This window comes from Labrus mixtus, chromosome 2, assembly GCF_963584025.1.
Source record: "Labrus mixtus chromosome 2, fLabMix1.1, whole genome shotgun sequence".
NCBI lineage: Eukaryota > Metazoa > Chordata > Actinopteri > Labriformes > Labridae > Labrus > Labrus mixtus.
In genome coordinates, this window is record NC_083613.1 from 31,347,325 (window position 1) to 31,365,097 (window position 17,773).

At 42.9% G+C, this 17,773-nt stretch overlaps 1 protein-coding gene across 6 annotated transcripts in view; it reads left to right on the forward strand.

The window, feature by feature from the left end:
- ptprdb (protein tyrosine phosphatase receptor type Db) overlaps positions 1-14,629 on the forward strand; it is a 193,917-nt gene extending 179,288 nt beyond the window's left edge. For all 6 annotated transcript variants that reach the window (XM_061061428.1, XM_061061452.1, XM_061061468.1 and 3 more), the window contains 8 exons: positions 1-93; positions 1,752-2,037; positions 6,813-6,991; positions 7,119-7,245; positions 8,426-8,551; positions 9,724-9,878; positions 10,900-11,035; positions 11,142-14,629. The exon at positions 1-93 is cut by the window's left edge and continues 62 nt beyond it. In XM_061061428.1, coding sequence (XP_060917411.1) covers positions 1-93; positions 1,752-2,037; positions 6,813-6,991; positions 7,119-7,245; positions 8,426-8,551; positions 9,724-9,878; positions 10,900-11,035; positions 11,142-11,210 — 1,171 coding nt within the window. In that variant the 3' untranslated portion in view covers positions 11,211-14,629. The remainder of the gene's footprint in view (positions 94-1,751; positions 2,038-6,812; positions 6,992-7,118; positions 7,246-8,425; positions 8,552-9,723; positions 9,879-10,899; positions 11,036-11,141) is intronic.
- Positions 14,630-17,773: the final 3,144 nt, after the last annotated feature.

Sequence of the window (17,773 nt, forward strand, 5' to 3'; positions counted from 1 at the left end):
GGTGCCTGAACACCCCACCCCCTTCCTGGCCTTCCTGCGCAGGGTCAAGGCCTGCAACCCTCCGGATGCAGGACCGATGGTTGTCCACTGCAGGTGTGTACATGTGTGCGTGTTTTATGACTGCCTTTAGCTCCCATAATTCCCTTTTTCCAAAATGATTCCTGAAATCACCTTGAAAGATAATCCAGTGGTTGCTGACCCAAGAGAAAACTCACTCAGTGTGTGATTTTGTGTGTGTGCATGAAACACTTATGTGTTATTTTGGGTTTTACTTGGCAGCATGATTTTTCTAAAGCCTGGGAGTCTGTGAAAATCAACACCGGACCAAGAGCACTTGTATAAAATCATTCACGGGTCCTGACCTGAAATGAGTTTGACCTGCTATTATGCTAACCCCAAAACCACCCTCTCTGGCCCGGACACCCACATTCCTCCAGCGTCTCTTAAGATTTAACAGCAGCAGCAGCAGCCACCATGCTGACCCCTGTTAGTTTCCAGTGTTGACTATTTACCGTTTACGCTGGTGGTAGATCTGGGTTCATAAGTTTATATTCAGATGAGCTGCTCTCTGTGCAGCAGGAGGCTCATGGTTTGGTTTGGAGGAAGATTCTTGGAAACTTGTCATTACAGTCTTGGCACAGAGTCGAGCTCCGGAGCTGGGAAGAGGTTGTTTTTATGCTCCTATAGCAGGGAGATGAAGATGGAAGGTAGCGGAGGGAATGTGGAGCCGAAGCTCTCGGGAGGAAGAATTAGCGAGATATAGATGTGGAAGGAAGAGCGGGGAAAGGGGAAGAAAAAAAAAGGGGGGATTGAGAGATGATTGAGAGGGAGAGTTAGCCAGGGAGCGGGAGTTAGAGGAGGAAGGCACACGCGCGGAATGAGAGAGAAGGTGAGGTCAAATCCGGGACGCGGTGAATGGAAATGATGAATTAAAGAAAAGGTGGAGAGAAAATGGGAGTCCAAAAAAAGAAACGTACAAATGTGAGAGTGGGAAAAAGTAGCTGAGCTGGTGTTGGAGAGCGTTGGACGGGTACTTAGAGGGAAGATAAAGAGGCGAGGAGACGAGGGAAGGAGGAGGGGTGAAGAGGTTGGCAGCAGAGGAGCTCTTCCCTAATCTTCCGTAGCAGTCAGATGGAGTATCTAACAGGATTATCAGTCAAATTTAATTATCCCGGCAAGACTCCATCATAATGTGCCTTAACATATCAACCAGCCCCTGAATCAAACAATGGGCCCGACTCTGGCTCCACATGGACACCCCACACACTTACACACTGATATTAATTTAACCATTAAAAAAAGAAAAAAAAGGAAGGTTTTTTTATTCGCTTGCAGAAACTTTGCTCGGTCAGTGTGTTTCACCTTTTTCTTTACCAGCGCAGCAGAAATGTGAAGTGTTTGGGTGGGCAGCGAAAAATGTATTATATTTCTGGATTGTGTGTCGATAGGAGAGGATATCTTCCTCGTGCCAGTCGGTCAGACGCTGATGCTGACTCATCGCTGATGCCAATTTTTTTACGTCCTTTGTTGTGAAATATTGCTGTCTGGCATGTTTGTGATACTTTAGTTGATTTAGGCACAGTATGTAAGAGCGTCTGCGATAATTGACAGCAGGGCCCGGTTTGTGGCAAGGTACGAGGACCCACTCAGCACACAGTCAGGAAAAATGATTAGCACAACGATTCAGACCCCAGGTTATCTCAGAAAATCCACATCACCATCTGTCCCTCCCCCCCCTCTTCCTGTTCCAGCGCTGGAGTGGGTCGCACCGGCTGCTTCATTGTCATCGACGGCATGGCGGAGCGGATCAAGCACGAAAAGACCGTCGACATCTACGGCCACGTCACGCTGATGCGCTCCCAGAGGAACTACATGGTCCAGACGGAGGACCAGTACATCTTCATCCACGACGCGCTGCTGGAGGCCGTGACCTGCGGGAACACAGAGGTCCCCGCCAGGAACCTGTACTCCTACATCCAGAGGCTGACGCAGATCGAACCGGGGGAGAACGTCACCGGCATGGAGCTGGAGTTCAAGGTGAGGACGCTGTGTCCCTGTTGAATGTGAAATTCCCGGAAACTAACTAATGATTTCACAATAATACACAAGTGAGTCATTCTACATCTGGTATTTAATCATGATGTGACACTTTACTGGTCTCATTTGGAAAATCTTTATTGTCCCCGAGGGGCAATTTGGTTTGCAACAGAGGTCCATACAGTCAATACATCCATAAAAAAACAGCACAATGACATAAATACATACATATAAAACATAACTACCATGGATATCACGATGATGGACGTGAGTGAGTATAGGACAAAAGACCAGTCCATAGTAAAAGTGTAGAGGCAACAATGTCATATTCCCTTTTTTGCCACACAAACACACAAGGCCCACCGAGTGTATATTAAGATGGACAGAGAAACAGATCCTCAAAGTGAAGCCAAATTATGTCGAGCTCTCCCTGCTGGCTGGCTGCAGTATAGGTTAGCAGAAGGAATATGAAACAAAGTTAAAACACACGTTTTCCCATATTCTCCTGGAGTCATTCTAGTAATTATCACGCTGATTGATGTTCAAGTGATCCCTTTTCTGAGTGGTTTTGTTTTTATTTGGTATTTGATGGGGGGGGGGGAGAGCGGATTTTACGTCATAATTGACAGCTAAGTTGACAAATGCGGTAACTTCCAGTGCTCCTAACCACACCAGAAACGTAGAGGAGGAAAGGCGAGAGAAAAGTAACAATACAGTCATTAAACTTTTCATAACTGTGAGTTTCTTCTCCACCTTGACACAAGAATGTTCTGCTGTGGACTTTACCAACCTGAGGGATCTCTGAGATTTTATCCGCAAATTAAATGTGAATGTTGGTAAGCAGAAGGGGCGCGGCATTAATTCTGCAGTTCCACCAGCCGGAGCCCTTCTGTGCATGTCTCTGTTCCAAAAGACGTCACCAGTGCAATATGTTGTGATGGTATTTTGGCTTCGCTTTCAACAGATGGGGACAGAGACACGCTGTCCATTTTAATATACAGCCAAGGACAAAGCTAGACAGAAGGGTCAGCTACACAATCGCATCCCTGAACCTGTTTCAGGAGTTTTTCTGTCTACTCAGACTTCAGCCGGATGACTCTGTGTTTTAAGATGGTTGAGGATATCGTATAACATATGGTCACTGTCAGCAACACCAAACATCAACGACTTCTGGAGATGAGGGAGGCTTTGAGTTGAGACTGCACTTTTTTTTTTAATGTATATTATTTTTATTGACTCATTTCGATGACAACATGTAAACTAAAGGAACATTAAAAACCCCTCACCAAACCTAAGAGTACACAAACCTACACTTGATCACTCACTCATAATCAAACATGCAAATTGTCCGTAATAGAGTATGCAAAAATAAACCAGAAAAAAAGGCGAGGGGTGGAGGGCAAAGCTATCAATATAAAGATGCAGATTCTGGAATTTCTGGAGTCTTTGTTGTCATCATGTGGTTGCAATGTAACCAACAGATGCTAAAGAACACCCGACCAAAAAGTAATCTCATCCAAAGCTAATGCGTTATAAACTGAGCTTTGAAGTTGCTGGTGTGAAGATTTATTTGCTATTTGACAAGGCATGGCAAGCTCTCCCTCTCCAGGCTACCTGTCTTCATGCTAAGCTAAGTTGCTACTGGATTTAAGTCCATAACTATTTTGTCTGAAGTTGTGTCCTCATGACTCATTTAAGATCGATTGGCAGCTCAAGAACTAAACAGCACAGAGTCAGGAAGCTGTAGCATAGCATTTACCTCCTGTTAGAGTTCTAAATAATAAGATTGCATGCAATAGGAGCATGTGCTATGATGAATGGAGAGGAAAGTAATTCAATTCAATTAGATTAGATTAAGGAAATGCTTTTTAATTACCGGTATATGTCCAATAGAATAATCGTTAATGGCTTTGTAAAGTGGTCAATGGAAGGTGTTTTAATTCTCTCGCACGGCTTCAGAACAACACTCACACGCTCACACTGTACTGTGTGTCTGGACCTTGAATCCCTGCCCTTGATAGTCACTGAGCATCTTTCCCAGGGCTCTTAGCGACCTCCCCTCTGACGGTTACATATACTCAGTATGAATGGTAGGATTTGAAGGGGATTATGGGATTGCACCTTTTGAATCCAAGGTAAGAGAGTTCCACAGAGGGTATTAGAGAGCGTCATCGTTTTTTGGAAGTATGATGGACCAAATAATGGAGGCAGGAGAGTTAAAAGGTTTGAATTGAAATCTTTGGGAAAGATTATTTGGGGTGTTTTCAAACATTTAGGGAGCTGATTAGAATTCAAAGAGAAATCCCCCGAACGCTCACAAGAACGAAAAATTAGCATGTACGGGACTCAGAGTGTTCTAGAGAGGTGTTATTTTTCATTTTATCTTTGATATGTAATTGTGTTTACCTTGATGTTTACCTCTTGCCAGACGAGTTCTCAGCGGACTTGTCTGGTCTGGTTGGGTTAAAAGGGGGAGAGTCAGTTTGAGCCGTACAGGTATATATTGGAAGCAGGTGGCTTAAATTTTTCCTGGAATGGTTTATGTCTGCTCCGACGCTCAGAGGGCAAAGTAAACACAAAGCCACTCCAGGCAATCTCCTTCATCCTATGCTCTGGCATTCCTGTCCCAATGGCAGCGCTCTCCTCAGAATCACAATGAACCCGAGCGTGCACTGAACTGTTTGCTCGGCCTTATATTGACGTCAAACATAATGTCACGGTTGTCCTTCTCACCAGAACCCGTCCCACTCCAACACTCCAGGGACAGAACCGGCTCTTTCCACGAGGGATGTTAATCATTTCAAAATCGATTAAACACATATTTTCAATTCAGACTAATCGACTAGTCTAAAGTTTAGAATACACTCAGTCAAATGAATTTACCATGGCCAAACACGGGATGAGAGTGTGGCTACCATTAGTAGTGCTAGCATCGCCAGCCTCTCGGCCCTCCCGGCAGGTTAACGCCCACGTGCCTGTGCTGGTTACGCGTTGCTGTGGTCGTGTGGTGATGTGCCAGCTGAACCTGAAACAGCCTGCATCCAACTTTATCTCCATTTTGAGATGCCATCTGTACGGTGGCCGATAGGGGTCACACGCTCAGCAACTGATGAAACGACATACATTTAGAAAAACGCGCAGCATATATAGAAACGCTGCACATTCAAAAGCAAGTGCAAACTAACACAACAAATGCAAAGGCTGAAACGCGCTGCAAAAGAAACAAACGCGCTGCAAATAGGCAAAACAACTGCAAACGCGCTGCAAGTACAGAAACAAAACTTAAGTCAAAAACACACACAAACAGCTAACACAGAAACGCTGCAAGTTTAGCCATGCTTGTTTACATCCAGGCAGAAGAGCACAGAGACAATTCCAAGTCGCCAGTCTATTGATACAGAGCCGGCTAGTGGCTGTAGGCTGCATTACAGCTTAGACACAACATTCATTTTGCATTCTGTGCCTACTTATAAAAATATGAATAAATCATTTAACAAAATATTAATTCTGATGCTAATTAGTGATGGTGGCGATTTTTAATCATTTAGTTAACTAATGGAACCCCACAATGATTTCAGGCCTGAATTAATACAGATATCAATAAATAGTGTAACTGACTTGTTATTCAGTGTCAGAGTAATGAGGGTGATGACTTTAATTCGTTAGGCATCTCTTCCTTCAACCTTCATACAAAAACACCAAAAGGATGGCATTTCTTATGGAGCAGCATCCCTCAAATAAAATCCCCAATAGTTGAAGAACGTGCGTGAGAAAAGAAAGAAATGAAGCTGTTCTGGCAGCTTTTGGTAATCCAACCCCCCTATAAAGACCGACTGTCTTTGTTTCCTTTCACGGAGAGTTTACTGGTAGACTTTTAAGAGGTTTCCAGCCGTGCATGATTGGACCCAAACTCAACATATTGGTAAAAAAAAAACAATAATGGCACGTATCACGGCAACAAAAGGGTTTTCGTGTGGTCCAGACTTATTGATAAGATTGGGACAAATTCAAACCAAATGACATGAAGAATTGCTTTTGTTGGCATGGGAAAAAAGGGCTGGAAATACCCGAATGAACTGATGAACTTGTGGTCAGTGTGGGATTTTCCAGCTTGGTCTTGTCTGTAGGAAAACAAGGTACTGCTGTTTCTCTGGTAGCCGCCGCTGGTCCCGGCTCAGTTCCTGAGACCCCATTGTTCCCCCAAAAGAGTCTGCGGTCTCCCTCCGCCTCTTCTCTGTTGTTCCATCTTTTCGTTTTAAGTCATCCACTGGTCGAGTGTCAGACAGAGTGTGCTCATGTCTGCCTGTCTGCACGTATCCATATACATGTGTGCCTTCCAGGTCTAGAGCAGGATCAACCGTGGTTCACATATGTGCATTGAGACAGTGTGGGGCCTTGTGGTTTTTTCTTCCCCCAGACTCTTGATTTTCTTCTTCCTCCTCTCCTTAAGTCTCATTATCCTTCTCCTCTCCTGTTCCCTCCCGCTGCCCTCGCCCCCCTTAAATCAGCCTTCCTTTGTTTATTGAATTGAAGATATCTGACTAAATGTCCTCGGGCCTGCAGAGTTAAGACACTTCTCTAATTGAAGTTGTCCGGTTTGCCAGAGGAAAAAAAAGACTTGTGCTAAATACATTCAAATGAGGGCCTTGAAGGTGTCTCTTTACCTTTAATTAATCATGTTTTCTTTCCTTTCTTTTCCACATTTGTCTTATTTTCTCCCATACTGTTTGTCACGCCTGCTGCTCAAACATTCTGATTTCTTTTTTCTGTTTCAGCGTCTGGCTAGTGCCAAGGCCCACACGTCGCGGTTTGTGAGCGCCAACCTGCCATGCAACAAGTTCAAGAACCGGCTCGTGAACATCATGCCCTACGAGACCACGCGTGTGTGTCTGCAGCCAATCAGAGGGGTGGAGGGATCGGATTATATCAACGCCAGCTTCATTGATGGATACAGGTCAGAAAAAACAATTTGTAGTGTTCTTGTTATTGTTGGCAATCAGGGATAATGTGTAAAGTTTTTTAACTAGAAAGTCCTGACATTCTTTACAAACGGCATAAAGTTCTTGTATTTGTGTCTTTAGGCAGCAGAAGGCCTACATAGCAACCCAAGGTCCGCTGGCTGAGACCACAGAGGACTACTGGAGGATGCTGTGGGAACACAACTCCACCATAGTCGTCATGCTAACCAAGCTGAGAGAAATGGGACGGGTACGTATAGAAATACAAATACACAGTGATATCATCCATCACCAGTCTGCAGTTCACATTTCATTTACACTACTGACGCTGCTGAATGTAATATTGTAAATCAGCCCGTTTGTGTTTCTCTAGCAGCAGCACTTTGTCAATTTCAGAACAACTCACATTTTTCATTTAAGTGAAATATGGTGTGCAGTCATTTGTAGAGTTTCATATGGGCTGTTGGGACACCTCTCATCTGTTCTTTTTTAATTCGGTGTGACCTCTGTGTGTGCATAAGGCCTGCTGTGTTATGCTCTTATATGGGCGTTTTTCCTTGCTATTTAGTAAAACCTTGCAGGAGCTACGAGGACATGGCGTTCATCAATTTCAGAACACAGATGCAAAGAGCAGGGTAACTCATCTGACTAGGCCTTTTCAATCAGTCATTATTTGTACAGCGTGAATTCATAACAAGTGTTATCTCAAGATGCTTTACAAAAGAGAATATGGGATAATACAGTATGCCAGAAGGATTTCTCCTTTGTGTTCCTCGCATTCATGTTGTCCACACTTCTTTGCCACTGAGGTGGAGGTCGGATCAGGCCGTGCATGAATGAAGACGGCGTTGGTGGTGGGACAACACAATCCGATGGTGGAGGCTGGGCGTCAGGGATCTTGGGATCTTCAGTGAATGAGGCCCAAATAAATAAATAGATAACTGCCTAAAGTGTATCATGACAAGGAGCCTTTGACTTTGTGCCTCATTCTTCTCTTGACTTTATAAAAGTAAAAGCTAATTGTGAAGTGTTCTCACCGGGAGATGACCCTGAAAACTGTCATAAACAGTGTCCTGTCTGGAGCACACTCTTTGATGTAGTGGAACAAAAAAAAAAAAATCTGAATAAATTGTGTCGCTATTTTTGGTGAATATCCGTAAAAAGTAATGAGTCTCAGCCATGCAAAACAGTATATGACACATTGAGAAGCCTGTGACAGATCAGGAAAGCTGGAGATAGTGGTTTGAGTTATATCTCATCAGCATCATATCTCATCTGGCACAGTCTGTTTTTCAGTGAATAATGAGTTTTATAAGCCAGTCAGGGGACTTTCATTAAACGTTTGTCAGAAACTGTTTTCCCTACACGATGCACCCGACATTTTTTCTGTTGAATCTGAACACAATGCTCTTTCTTGTTTGCTCCTGCAGGAGAAGTGTCACCAGTACTGGCCTGCAGAGCGCTCAGCCAGGTACCAGTACTTTGTGGTGGATCCCATGGCTGAGTACAACATGCCCCAGTACATCCTCCGAGAGTTTAAAGTCACCGACGCGAGGGTGAGTCCCCAATTTGTGTGTTTGTGTTTATCGAATAAAAATCTTTATTTCTTTTGCACTTTTCTAAAACAAGTTACAAAGTGCTTTACAATTAAAAAAAGGCAGAATAATACAAACAAATATACATTTACTTTTATGTATAAAACAAATACACAAAAGCAAATTAACAGGTCAATAAAACTCATATATCAATACAAACACAGTAAAGAAGTAGAATAAAGACAACAGGTCAGAAAAGGCAGACAACAAAAGAGAGTTCAAAGAAGTGATTTAAGAGAGGCGATGAGTTTCCCTCTTTTAAATCAAAACTGAAATTTCCAGGTTAGAGAAGTTCAACAGGTGTGGGCTCATCTTGTGCGACTAGTCAAGTTTTAGGAACCACTAGCAGGGCCCTGCCTGAGGATCTCGGGCAGTGGTCATGCTCATTGGGAGTTAGCGAATCACAGATATACTGTAGGGTGGGTCCTGGCCATGGCTTTAAAAAAAAAAGTATTTAATATTAAAATCAACTACAAAACTCACAGGTATCCAGAGAAGGGAAGCAAGATCAGGTCTAATGTTGTCACCTCTCTTGGTACAGATTAAGAGCCCGGCAGCAGCTTTGTGGATTAATTGCAGCCTGTGGATGCTAGCTTACCATTATTGAGTCCAGAAGAAATAAATATGCTGACGACATTTGCTAAATTGGCAGGAGAAAGGGAGAGAGATTATTAATATAGTTAGCACTGGGGTCAGATGGAGTAATAGTAAGCACTTAAGATTTGGAGTCATTGAGCTGTTTTGTAATTTCTGCCAGACAGGACATGATATGTGAAAGATCAGTGTTGCCAGGTTTAAACGAGGTATAGAGTTGAGTCTCATAGTCTGCGTGACAATGACAGTCTATGCCTTGCCAAAGCAGGATTTACCCCAGGGGCAGCATTAAAGAGTGAATAAAAGGGGACCCAAAATAGACCCCTGGGGGACCCCACCAGAAAGAGACGCACAAGAGGGAGAAGCTACTCCAAGCATTACAGAAAAGACCTGTTGACAGATAGGAAATGAATCAATCCAGAGCACCCCTGATGCTAACAGTGTATTATTTGAGAGGTGGAAAGATGGTTTTATGTGTCGTCTGTTAAAGTTAAATCTGTTATAATAAATATTTAAAACAGAAATTCCTTTTCCTTCAGGACGGCCAATCGCGGACAGTTCGTCAGTTCCAGTTCACTGACTGGCCAGAGCAAGGAGTGCCAAAGTCAGGGGAGGGGTTCATTGATTTCATTGGCCAGGTGCACAAAACTAAAGAACAGTTTGGCCAGGATGGGCCAATCACTGTGCACTGCAGGTAAGAACACTTACATGTTGGGGTCACTTTATACATTGGAGATATTGGGGGTCACATTTTAGTAATAACAAACTACATGGGCAGTGTTGTGCAAAAATGAGCTAGCATAAAGTTCAGTTTACACAGATAACAATTAACTATTTCATGTCCATATATCACATTTTAAGGTTTTGATTGTATTTCACTGTCCAAGCAATGAGCTAGTTCACATCCATTAGTTTTTTTCTCTGTCAGCTCAAAGCCCTTTTCAGCAGAGCCTTGTCTGCTTCCATCTCTTCACTCTTTATCATTTGATCGCAACATTCACCCAAATTGAGGACGCTAACTCTATACTGTTAAATGTCTTGGGTTTGATAAATATCATAAGGATCCATTTTACACAGGAATGGATGAAGAGCCAGGCTACAGCCAAGCTGTAAATAAAGTTAATTAGTCAATAAAATATACAAATGACTCATTCTTCACTTTATCAGCTGTTTGCCATACAAGGGTGATGTCATAATTATAAAGGGTTTAGGGGTCTGGCTTTTAGAAAATGGTCTTATATGCTTTATAAACAGGAGCTTTACTACCATGAAGACATATAGAGGTGGAGAAAATGTATGCAAAGGGAGGCCGAGAGGGGGAGGGAGAGCACACAAGAACAAACATACCCTGATGTTTTCAAACGACTGACATAGAATATCTTCAGCCTGCATGAGTTATGACTGAATTATTTTCAGAACAGTTTGTTGCAGAGACCCCCAAGAAGCAGCTGAAGAGCTTTGCAAGTGACTTGATTCACAAAATAACAGCCCAGACCAAAAAATAGGATTAAAGCATTATGTAAAATCAAGAAATCTCACTGACAAAAAACAAACAAACGTACCAGGCACTTTACATTTCATACCTTGAACATATTCCCACAGATGAATGAAGCCTTGTCGGGGGCATGCTGGGTGCCCAATATCAGACTTTGGCTCACTATGCAGTTCTTAAAACATCCTTATCTCTAAAAACATTTTCATCTATCCACACACAGTGCGGGAGTGGGGAGGACCGGTGTGTTCATCACCCTCAGCATCGTGCTGGAGAGGATGAGGTACGAGGGAGTGGTGGACATCTTCCAGACTGTCAAGATGCTCCGCACCCAGAGACCTGCCACCGTTCAGACCGAGGTGAGATTGAAAGTCGAAGCTGAAGAACTATAAGGCAGAAAATGTAGTTTAAGAGTTGACTGTTTTCTCCAACACTGATTTGACATTCTTCTGCCCCACCCTCCAGGACCAGTACCAGTTCTGCTACCGGGCCAGTCTGGAGTACCTGGGAAGCTTTGATCACTATGCAACATAAACCCAGTGGCCGTCTCTCGTGCCACATCCCACCTAGTGCACTTCTGTCAGGTCACACGCGTGCGGGTCTGGACGAATGCACTAGGCCGCGATGTGTCTTTGAAGAGCTTCGGCCACCACATGCAGAGTGAAGGGGGACCATCGGCTTACTCCGTACCAAGAAACAGCACCTCTAACTGAGCCATAGAAACCTGCTTGACAAGGGTGTTTCTTCCACCCTCAGCCCAAACACACCCATTGGTCAGTCTGAAGAAGCAACTTCAACCACTGTTCCAATCAGAATACTTGATCGAATATTGATTTTTTTTTTTTTTTTTTTCGTCGTTTCCGTGCTTTTTGTGAGCACCCAGATTGCTTTACATTGTTTGGGTGTGGAACTCTCACCTGTGTCCACCACCAGTGTAGCATCACCAACCTAAACACAGGACCTGGCTACAGTATATAGCTATCACTTTTTTCTATCTAGAGGACTGTCTAGAAAAGGAGTCTGCAAATCCATCTTATGGAAGCCACGTGGACCGACCGAAAGAAACTGGGACTTTTTCAAAGCACCAGAGAATTGCCAACAAGAGACTGCGAACACAGAGCACACAGTATTAAAAAGACAAAGAACTCACATCCCAAAAAAAAAAAAAAAAGAGACACCAACAAGTGTTTTTTTTTTTCTCCGTCTTTCTCTTTTTGTTTTGGAAACAGACTCTCGTTTCCTGTGAATGAAAAAGAAGATATTTCTACCATACAGTAATAAAAAAAAAAAGCACCAGTTCAACCTTATGCTTCACGAGTTAAGATAAGGGAAAGAGGTTTCAAATGCATACCACAAAGTAAGACATTGATTTAGTTTTTTAGAAAAATATAGATATGTGACTATCTTGTTTTTTAAAAACTGGGTATTCCTTGTGGCACGTTTTTTGTTTTTTGTTGTTTTGACAGATTTGCGACTTTGTCCCCCACTGATCATACGAAGGCAAGTTGTGTTTTTTTTCTTTTCTTTTCTGTGTAATCCAATGAGCTGTAGCGATTTTTAAACAAACAAAAAAAAAAGTGATACGGTACTGTTTTAAAAGTGTACAATCAAATCTAGTGTGGAAAAAAATGTTCACAATTCTATGAAAAACACCACCAGTGAGTGTCACTCTCCTGTATCCTCCACCCCACAGAACACAGTTTCGCATGCACACAGGACTCTCATTTTACGTCAAGAGGGCGGCCATATTTGTAGTCTCAGAAGGAGGGGGCTCATAGGGATGCGACCGGAAAAAGCCCTGAGAATAAGCTTGCCAAGTTGATCAGTGTGCCGCTTTGAAAGACTAAAGAGAGTACGCACAGACAGAAAAAAAGTAACTATTTATGTGTCCAAATAAGCTTCACAAAGATTTCTCAAGCAGGGAGCGAGAAAGGGGGGGGTGTAGAAATAGAAAACAGGGTGGGATGGGGTGTAAGGGGGGGGGGGGGGGGGGGGGTCGGGGAAGGAACAATTTTCTCACTGGAATGCTCACCTATTACTTTTCTCTCTGTCTGATTCAGTGTGCAATAAGTAGATGTATTATATATTTTTGTGTTCAGTCACTAACTGCGGTTATATGCCATGACGACGACGACGACGACGACGATAGTGACGATGGTGCATCATTTCTCCAGACACGAGGATGTTACACTCGATACGCTTCCTCGCTCACCTGTTTTTGTTTTTTTTTCCAACGCGTCCCCAAAAACAGAGGAAACAACCTTTTTTTTTTAAAAATCATGTCACGACTCCGATAGATGATGTCATCCCTTCCAGAGCGTCACGGGGCAAAAAACCAACGAATGACCAGAACTCATCCTTCAAACAGCATCTAATAAGTATTTTAGATTTTTAGATTTCTAGTGCCTTATATTACACGCCTATTTTGATAACGTTACTTTAAAGGGTTTCTTTTTTGTGTGTTTCGTGTGGAAGAGAGAGAACTGAACGTCCGTGTGGATATGATTTTGTCGCGTCGCTGTTTTTTGTGAAAAGTGTCTCGTCGTTGTGTCGCGTCGTTCGGCTGCGGATCTGTTTTGTATGGACGGCTCTTGTGTAGGCTGGATTATTGTACTCATCATTTTCAAACCCAGCGACAGCATTATCATATCTCTTTGAATCAAAAAAAAGGACAAAAAAAAATAATCTTCTATATGAGACTTAACTACAGAGAAGAGCAGATTAAAGGTTCATATGTTGGCAGCATTCTGTCTTTTTCTTCCCTGGGGACGGCTTACACAAGCTCTGTGTGTGTGACCTCCCGTCACTCAGACCTCCGCCTGCCTGCCATGAGATTCTTTTTTTTGGGCCACGAGAGCGACTTTTGGCACCGACTGCGAGCTGGCTCCCGACAAGTCATACTTACTCAGCTATGATAGAGAATCCAGCCGAGCGGTGACGGCCATCTTTGTCAGTTTGGAGAAGAAGTTTAAAAAAAAACACTTTAAACAGGGCTGAGCTCATGTATCCCACCTGAAGCCCCTTCATCTGAAATCAAACTAGTCGTCTGTGTTCCTCATTTCTGATTTCCGCTAAGAGAAGTTCAGGTGCTACGTCTCCAACAACAACAGAACCTACAACCTTTTTTTTTTTTTTTCTTCTTCTTTTTTTTGTATCTCCATAAAAAGCTCGACCATATAAGGGATCATTGACAGTTTTCCACTATCCTACAGTAACCCCTGTTGTCGTTTTTTTTTTGTATGCATGGTACCACTTTTGAGATGCCCCTTTGGTCGCACCTGTAACGGGAAGACTTGCACTTTCTCTCTTTGTACTATGCACTAATACTAGTATCCTATTATCGCTGATAGCCCCCCCACCTAAAGGAGTTTTACTTGAACTCAGTAAAGATGGACCCTGTACTGCTCACATGGTTGTGTATATGTAAATAACACAGAACACAGAGAGTGATTGAAATGCATAAATAAATAAATATAAGGTTATAACGAGTGAATACAAATCTATGAGATATACAGAGTGATATAATTAAAGGACGCACCTGAAGTCACAGTGTTATGGCACGACCGTATGTGCAATACATCACATTGTGGATTTGTTGTACCACAAGACAGAAGTTTCACAAAAAAAGGTGTTCTCTATTTTCCCCTCAATGTGTCATGTAGATGGAATCAAACTGGAGTTTTTAAATTGTATAAAAAGGAAAAATTATGACGTGTTACTTGGATCAGTTTACCTCCAATCTGGTCTGTAAATGTAAACTTTATTATTTTTATTTTTTTTGTTTTTTTGTTTTTGTTTTCTGCTCCGAGTCAACAAGTGCTTTTTATTTTCTTACATTGGTTCTCGGAGCGCGTGAAAACCGCAAAAACAGGTCTGTATGAATTTCTGTTCTCTGTCGACACAAGTTTCATTTGTTACAAATAAACTCAAGTAAAATAAAAACTGCCACTGCTGTCGTCTTGTATCTCCGTGCTTCACACTAAATGAAGAACACTTTGGAGGGGCGCAGAGGGCCTAGCGGTTAAGTCGCGTCCAGTGGTGTAGCGCAAGATATGTTTTTGGGGCATTTCTTTTTTATTAGCGAGGACAGCTGAAGAGAGACAGCAAAACGTTGGGAGGAGAAAGTCAGGGATGACGTGCAGCAAAGGGCCGAGGTCAGGATTTGAATCCACAGCCGCTGCTAGCTAAAGCTAAAGCCTCAACAAGTAGGCTATCTGGCCCAAAAAGTTGATTTGTACTTAAGTCCCGCCTCTGATTAGGCAAATAGCCAATCACAGATTTGGGTTTTGGGTTGGCACCTGGGGTGGCCAATCAGATTTCAAGGGGGGGGGGGGGGGGGGGGGGGCATGCCACCCCCGGGCGACCCATCAGGACACGCCCCTGCCTTGGGACACTTTTCCACCCAAATTTAAACTGAATGTCTCTGGGAAACTTTTCTCTGCAAAATCAAAGGACACTCAAAGGGGACCTTAGGGACACTTTAAAATGTCCAAAACATTTTACAGCCACTTGTCCCCAAAGGAAACTTTTGTCAAGCACAAGTTTTACATCCACTGGGCAAACATTTAAAAAAACCATAGGGTGCCTTTGGGACACTTTTGTTAAAGGTTTTACACCAACTATGTGCCGTAGTGACACTGTAACACCTGCTTCACCCCTTAGGGAACTTTGTCCACCAACAGTTGTACATGCAATGCACACCTTTTCTCCACCAATAGAACTGAAACCCACAGGACACCTCAGGGACGCCTGGTCAGCTTAAAGATTTATACCAACTGTGCGCCTTAGGGACGCTTTTTTCATCTGCAAAAAACAGATATCCTGCTTCTGGGTGCCAGCGGGACATCGTGTGTCCAGCAAAAATTCTGCATCCACTGGGGGACTGAAGACCACTTTAGTCCTCAACAAAACTTAAATCCAGAGGACAAGTTTGTCCACCAAATATCTGATTGTGACAGGGGTTAAATACTTGCAATAAAAAAATTTGATTTCCTGTCTTTGATTCAATTTTGCCTCTACACATTGGAAATGGAAAACATGTATTAATCAGTTTTATCTCTTGAATGTTCAGGTACACTCATGATTCACCCGCTGCTCAAACATGGTGTTTATTATCACTAATCCACGACTAGTCCAAAGTCAAATGAAAGGTTCCGCTCAGTCAACCCCCTCAATGTTTCTCCATCATTGGCCCTGAGTTGGCTTTGAAGTCCACCAGCGTGGAGTGGAACCCCATTCAGGACTCGGTCCGGAGACTCCAGGAAGGCTGCGTAATCTGAAAGGTTTGCATGAGCACACACCTGTGTCGGGACCTTCCTCTCAGCAGCGAGGCCATGATTCGTATTTTCTTCCCTCAAGACACCGTCACACCACCTTGAATTTGTTTTCCAACATCATCAAGAAACATTTTGGCCATTTGTTTTGGCTGCATTCTTAAACTCCCGGTCTCACAGGGTATTCTATAAACTCTATAATCCATACTGGGGAAACAGATTGAGGCTTCACTTTGCAGTGAGCGAAAGAGCCGCAATTGAAATGGACTTACTCATTCATGGCTGACTTGTTATTGTCAAAGCACAGCAAATTATCTTCCAAAGCTGCTTCCAGGCAGCAGAGAGACTGTCTTGCTTTTGGCAGATCAGCCTTTTTTTTTTTGTTGGAGCCTCTGAAGCTCTGTTGAATTTGCACTTGATTTGTGAATCAGCTCAATCCCCATCACTTCAACAAGTCCTCTGTTAGACTGTGTGGGATGCTTTTTAAAGAGCCACTTAGTCTTTTAGAGGCATATGCTTCTCCCTTTTGGCCTTCTGGACCAAATCTATTTTATAGCGCTTCTGTGGCAATATAGAAAAAAAAGCATTTTCATGTGTTATATTCTTGTTAAGCTGTGAACTGAGGGGAGTGAAATGGTAAGAGCAAACAAGCTTGAGAAACTCTTCATCCTCTTAAAAGTCCTCCTCACACTACTCCTAACAGTTTGACACCTCAGGAGCTCTCTTAAGGGGCTAAGACACTTTTGTGAATAACTTTCATCCTTGCAAAGATCTAGTCTTAACCTTGAGGGGAAATTCTTAGAAAATGTCCTGATTCTAAGAATTCTCTCACTCGGAGAAACTCTCAGTACTTTAGGAGGCTTTGTGAACCTTAGAGGTTCTTTTATGAGTTTATAAGCTGTGTGTTTGTTCTCCCTTTACATCCAGGATGTCTCGTCGTCTTGCTTGGCTCCGGTATCAGAGAGTCCTCTGAAGCAGACTGTGACATAGTTTCCATTAAGAGTACAACAAAGCTTTCTGAAGCAGTGCCACTTAAGACGCCTCCTGGATTTCATTTCCTGTCCGTTCTGCCGGAGTCCCCGTGCAGGTAAAAGACTGGAAACATGTTCTGGATCCTTCAGGGTGAGGTCACTGCTCTCCTGCTCATACTGGTCAGGCAGTTCAAGTTACTTAATGACTTTATATGTGATTTTTCACACTTAAATATAAATCAAGTATATCCTCTGAAAATAACTCTGTGAGTCATGACTGTCTACAATGGGTGTAACACCCGAGTCCCACTGTCTGTGATGTTTTCAGAGTCCTATCTTCAGTTTGTTTACATCGCCCGGACAGCGGCTGACTCCTCCCCTCGTGTATAAAAGTTGTTTAATTGAGGGACTAGAGAAAAGAAGAATAACATACTGTACTCACTGCTTAACTGTGTTTCTAGATCACGCTCATTTCAGGTAAATTTACATGCAGTGTGAAGATACGAGCATAATAAAGATCGCTAGCATTAGCATGCTAACCCAACAATGCACCGCGAGTTGTTTTGGTTTCATACTAGTGCTCAAGGGCGACATCTGCTGGATCAGAAAAACACATATAAAGCCTTTAACAGGTTATAGTGTTCATTGTGTTGAAAGCGGTCCCGCCCACATTTTCAGTCACTCACACTGACGCTGAAATTGCAAATTTCAGACAACTGAGCAGCTTACCAAATAAACGCTGGTTTAATTGAAAAAACAAATATGTCATTTTTTATTGTTTTTCTTACAGCAGTTAGCAATAGTTTAACTATAGCAAGCCAAAAATAAATACAAATTTTAAATAATTTCAACA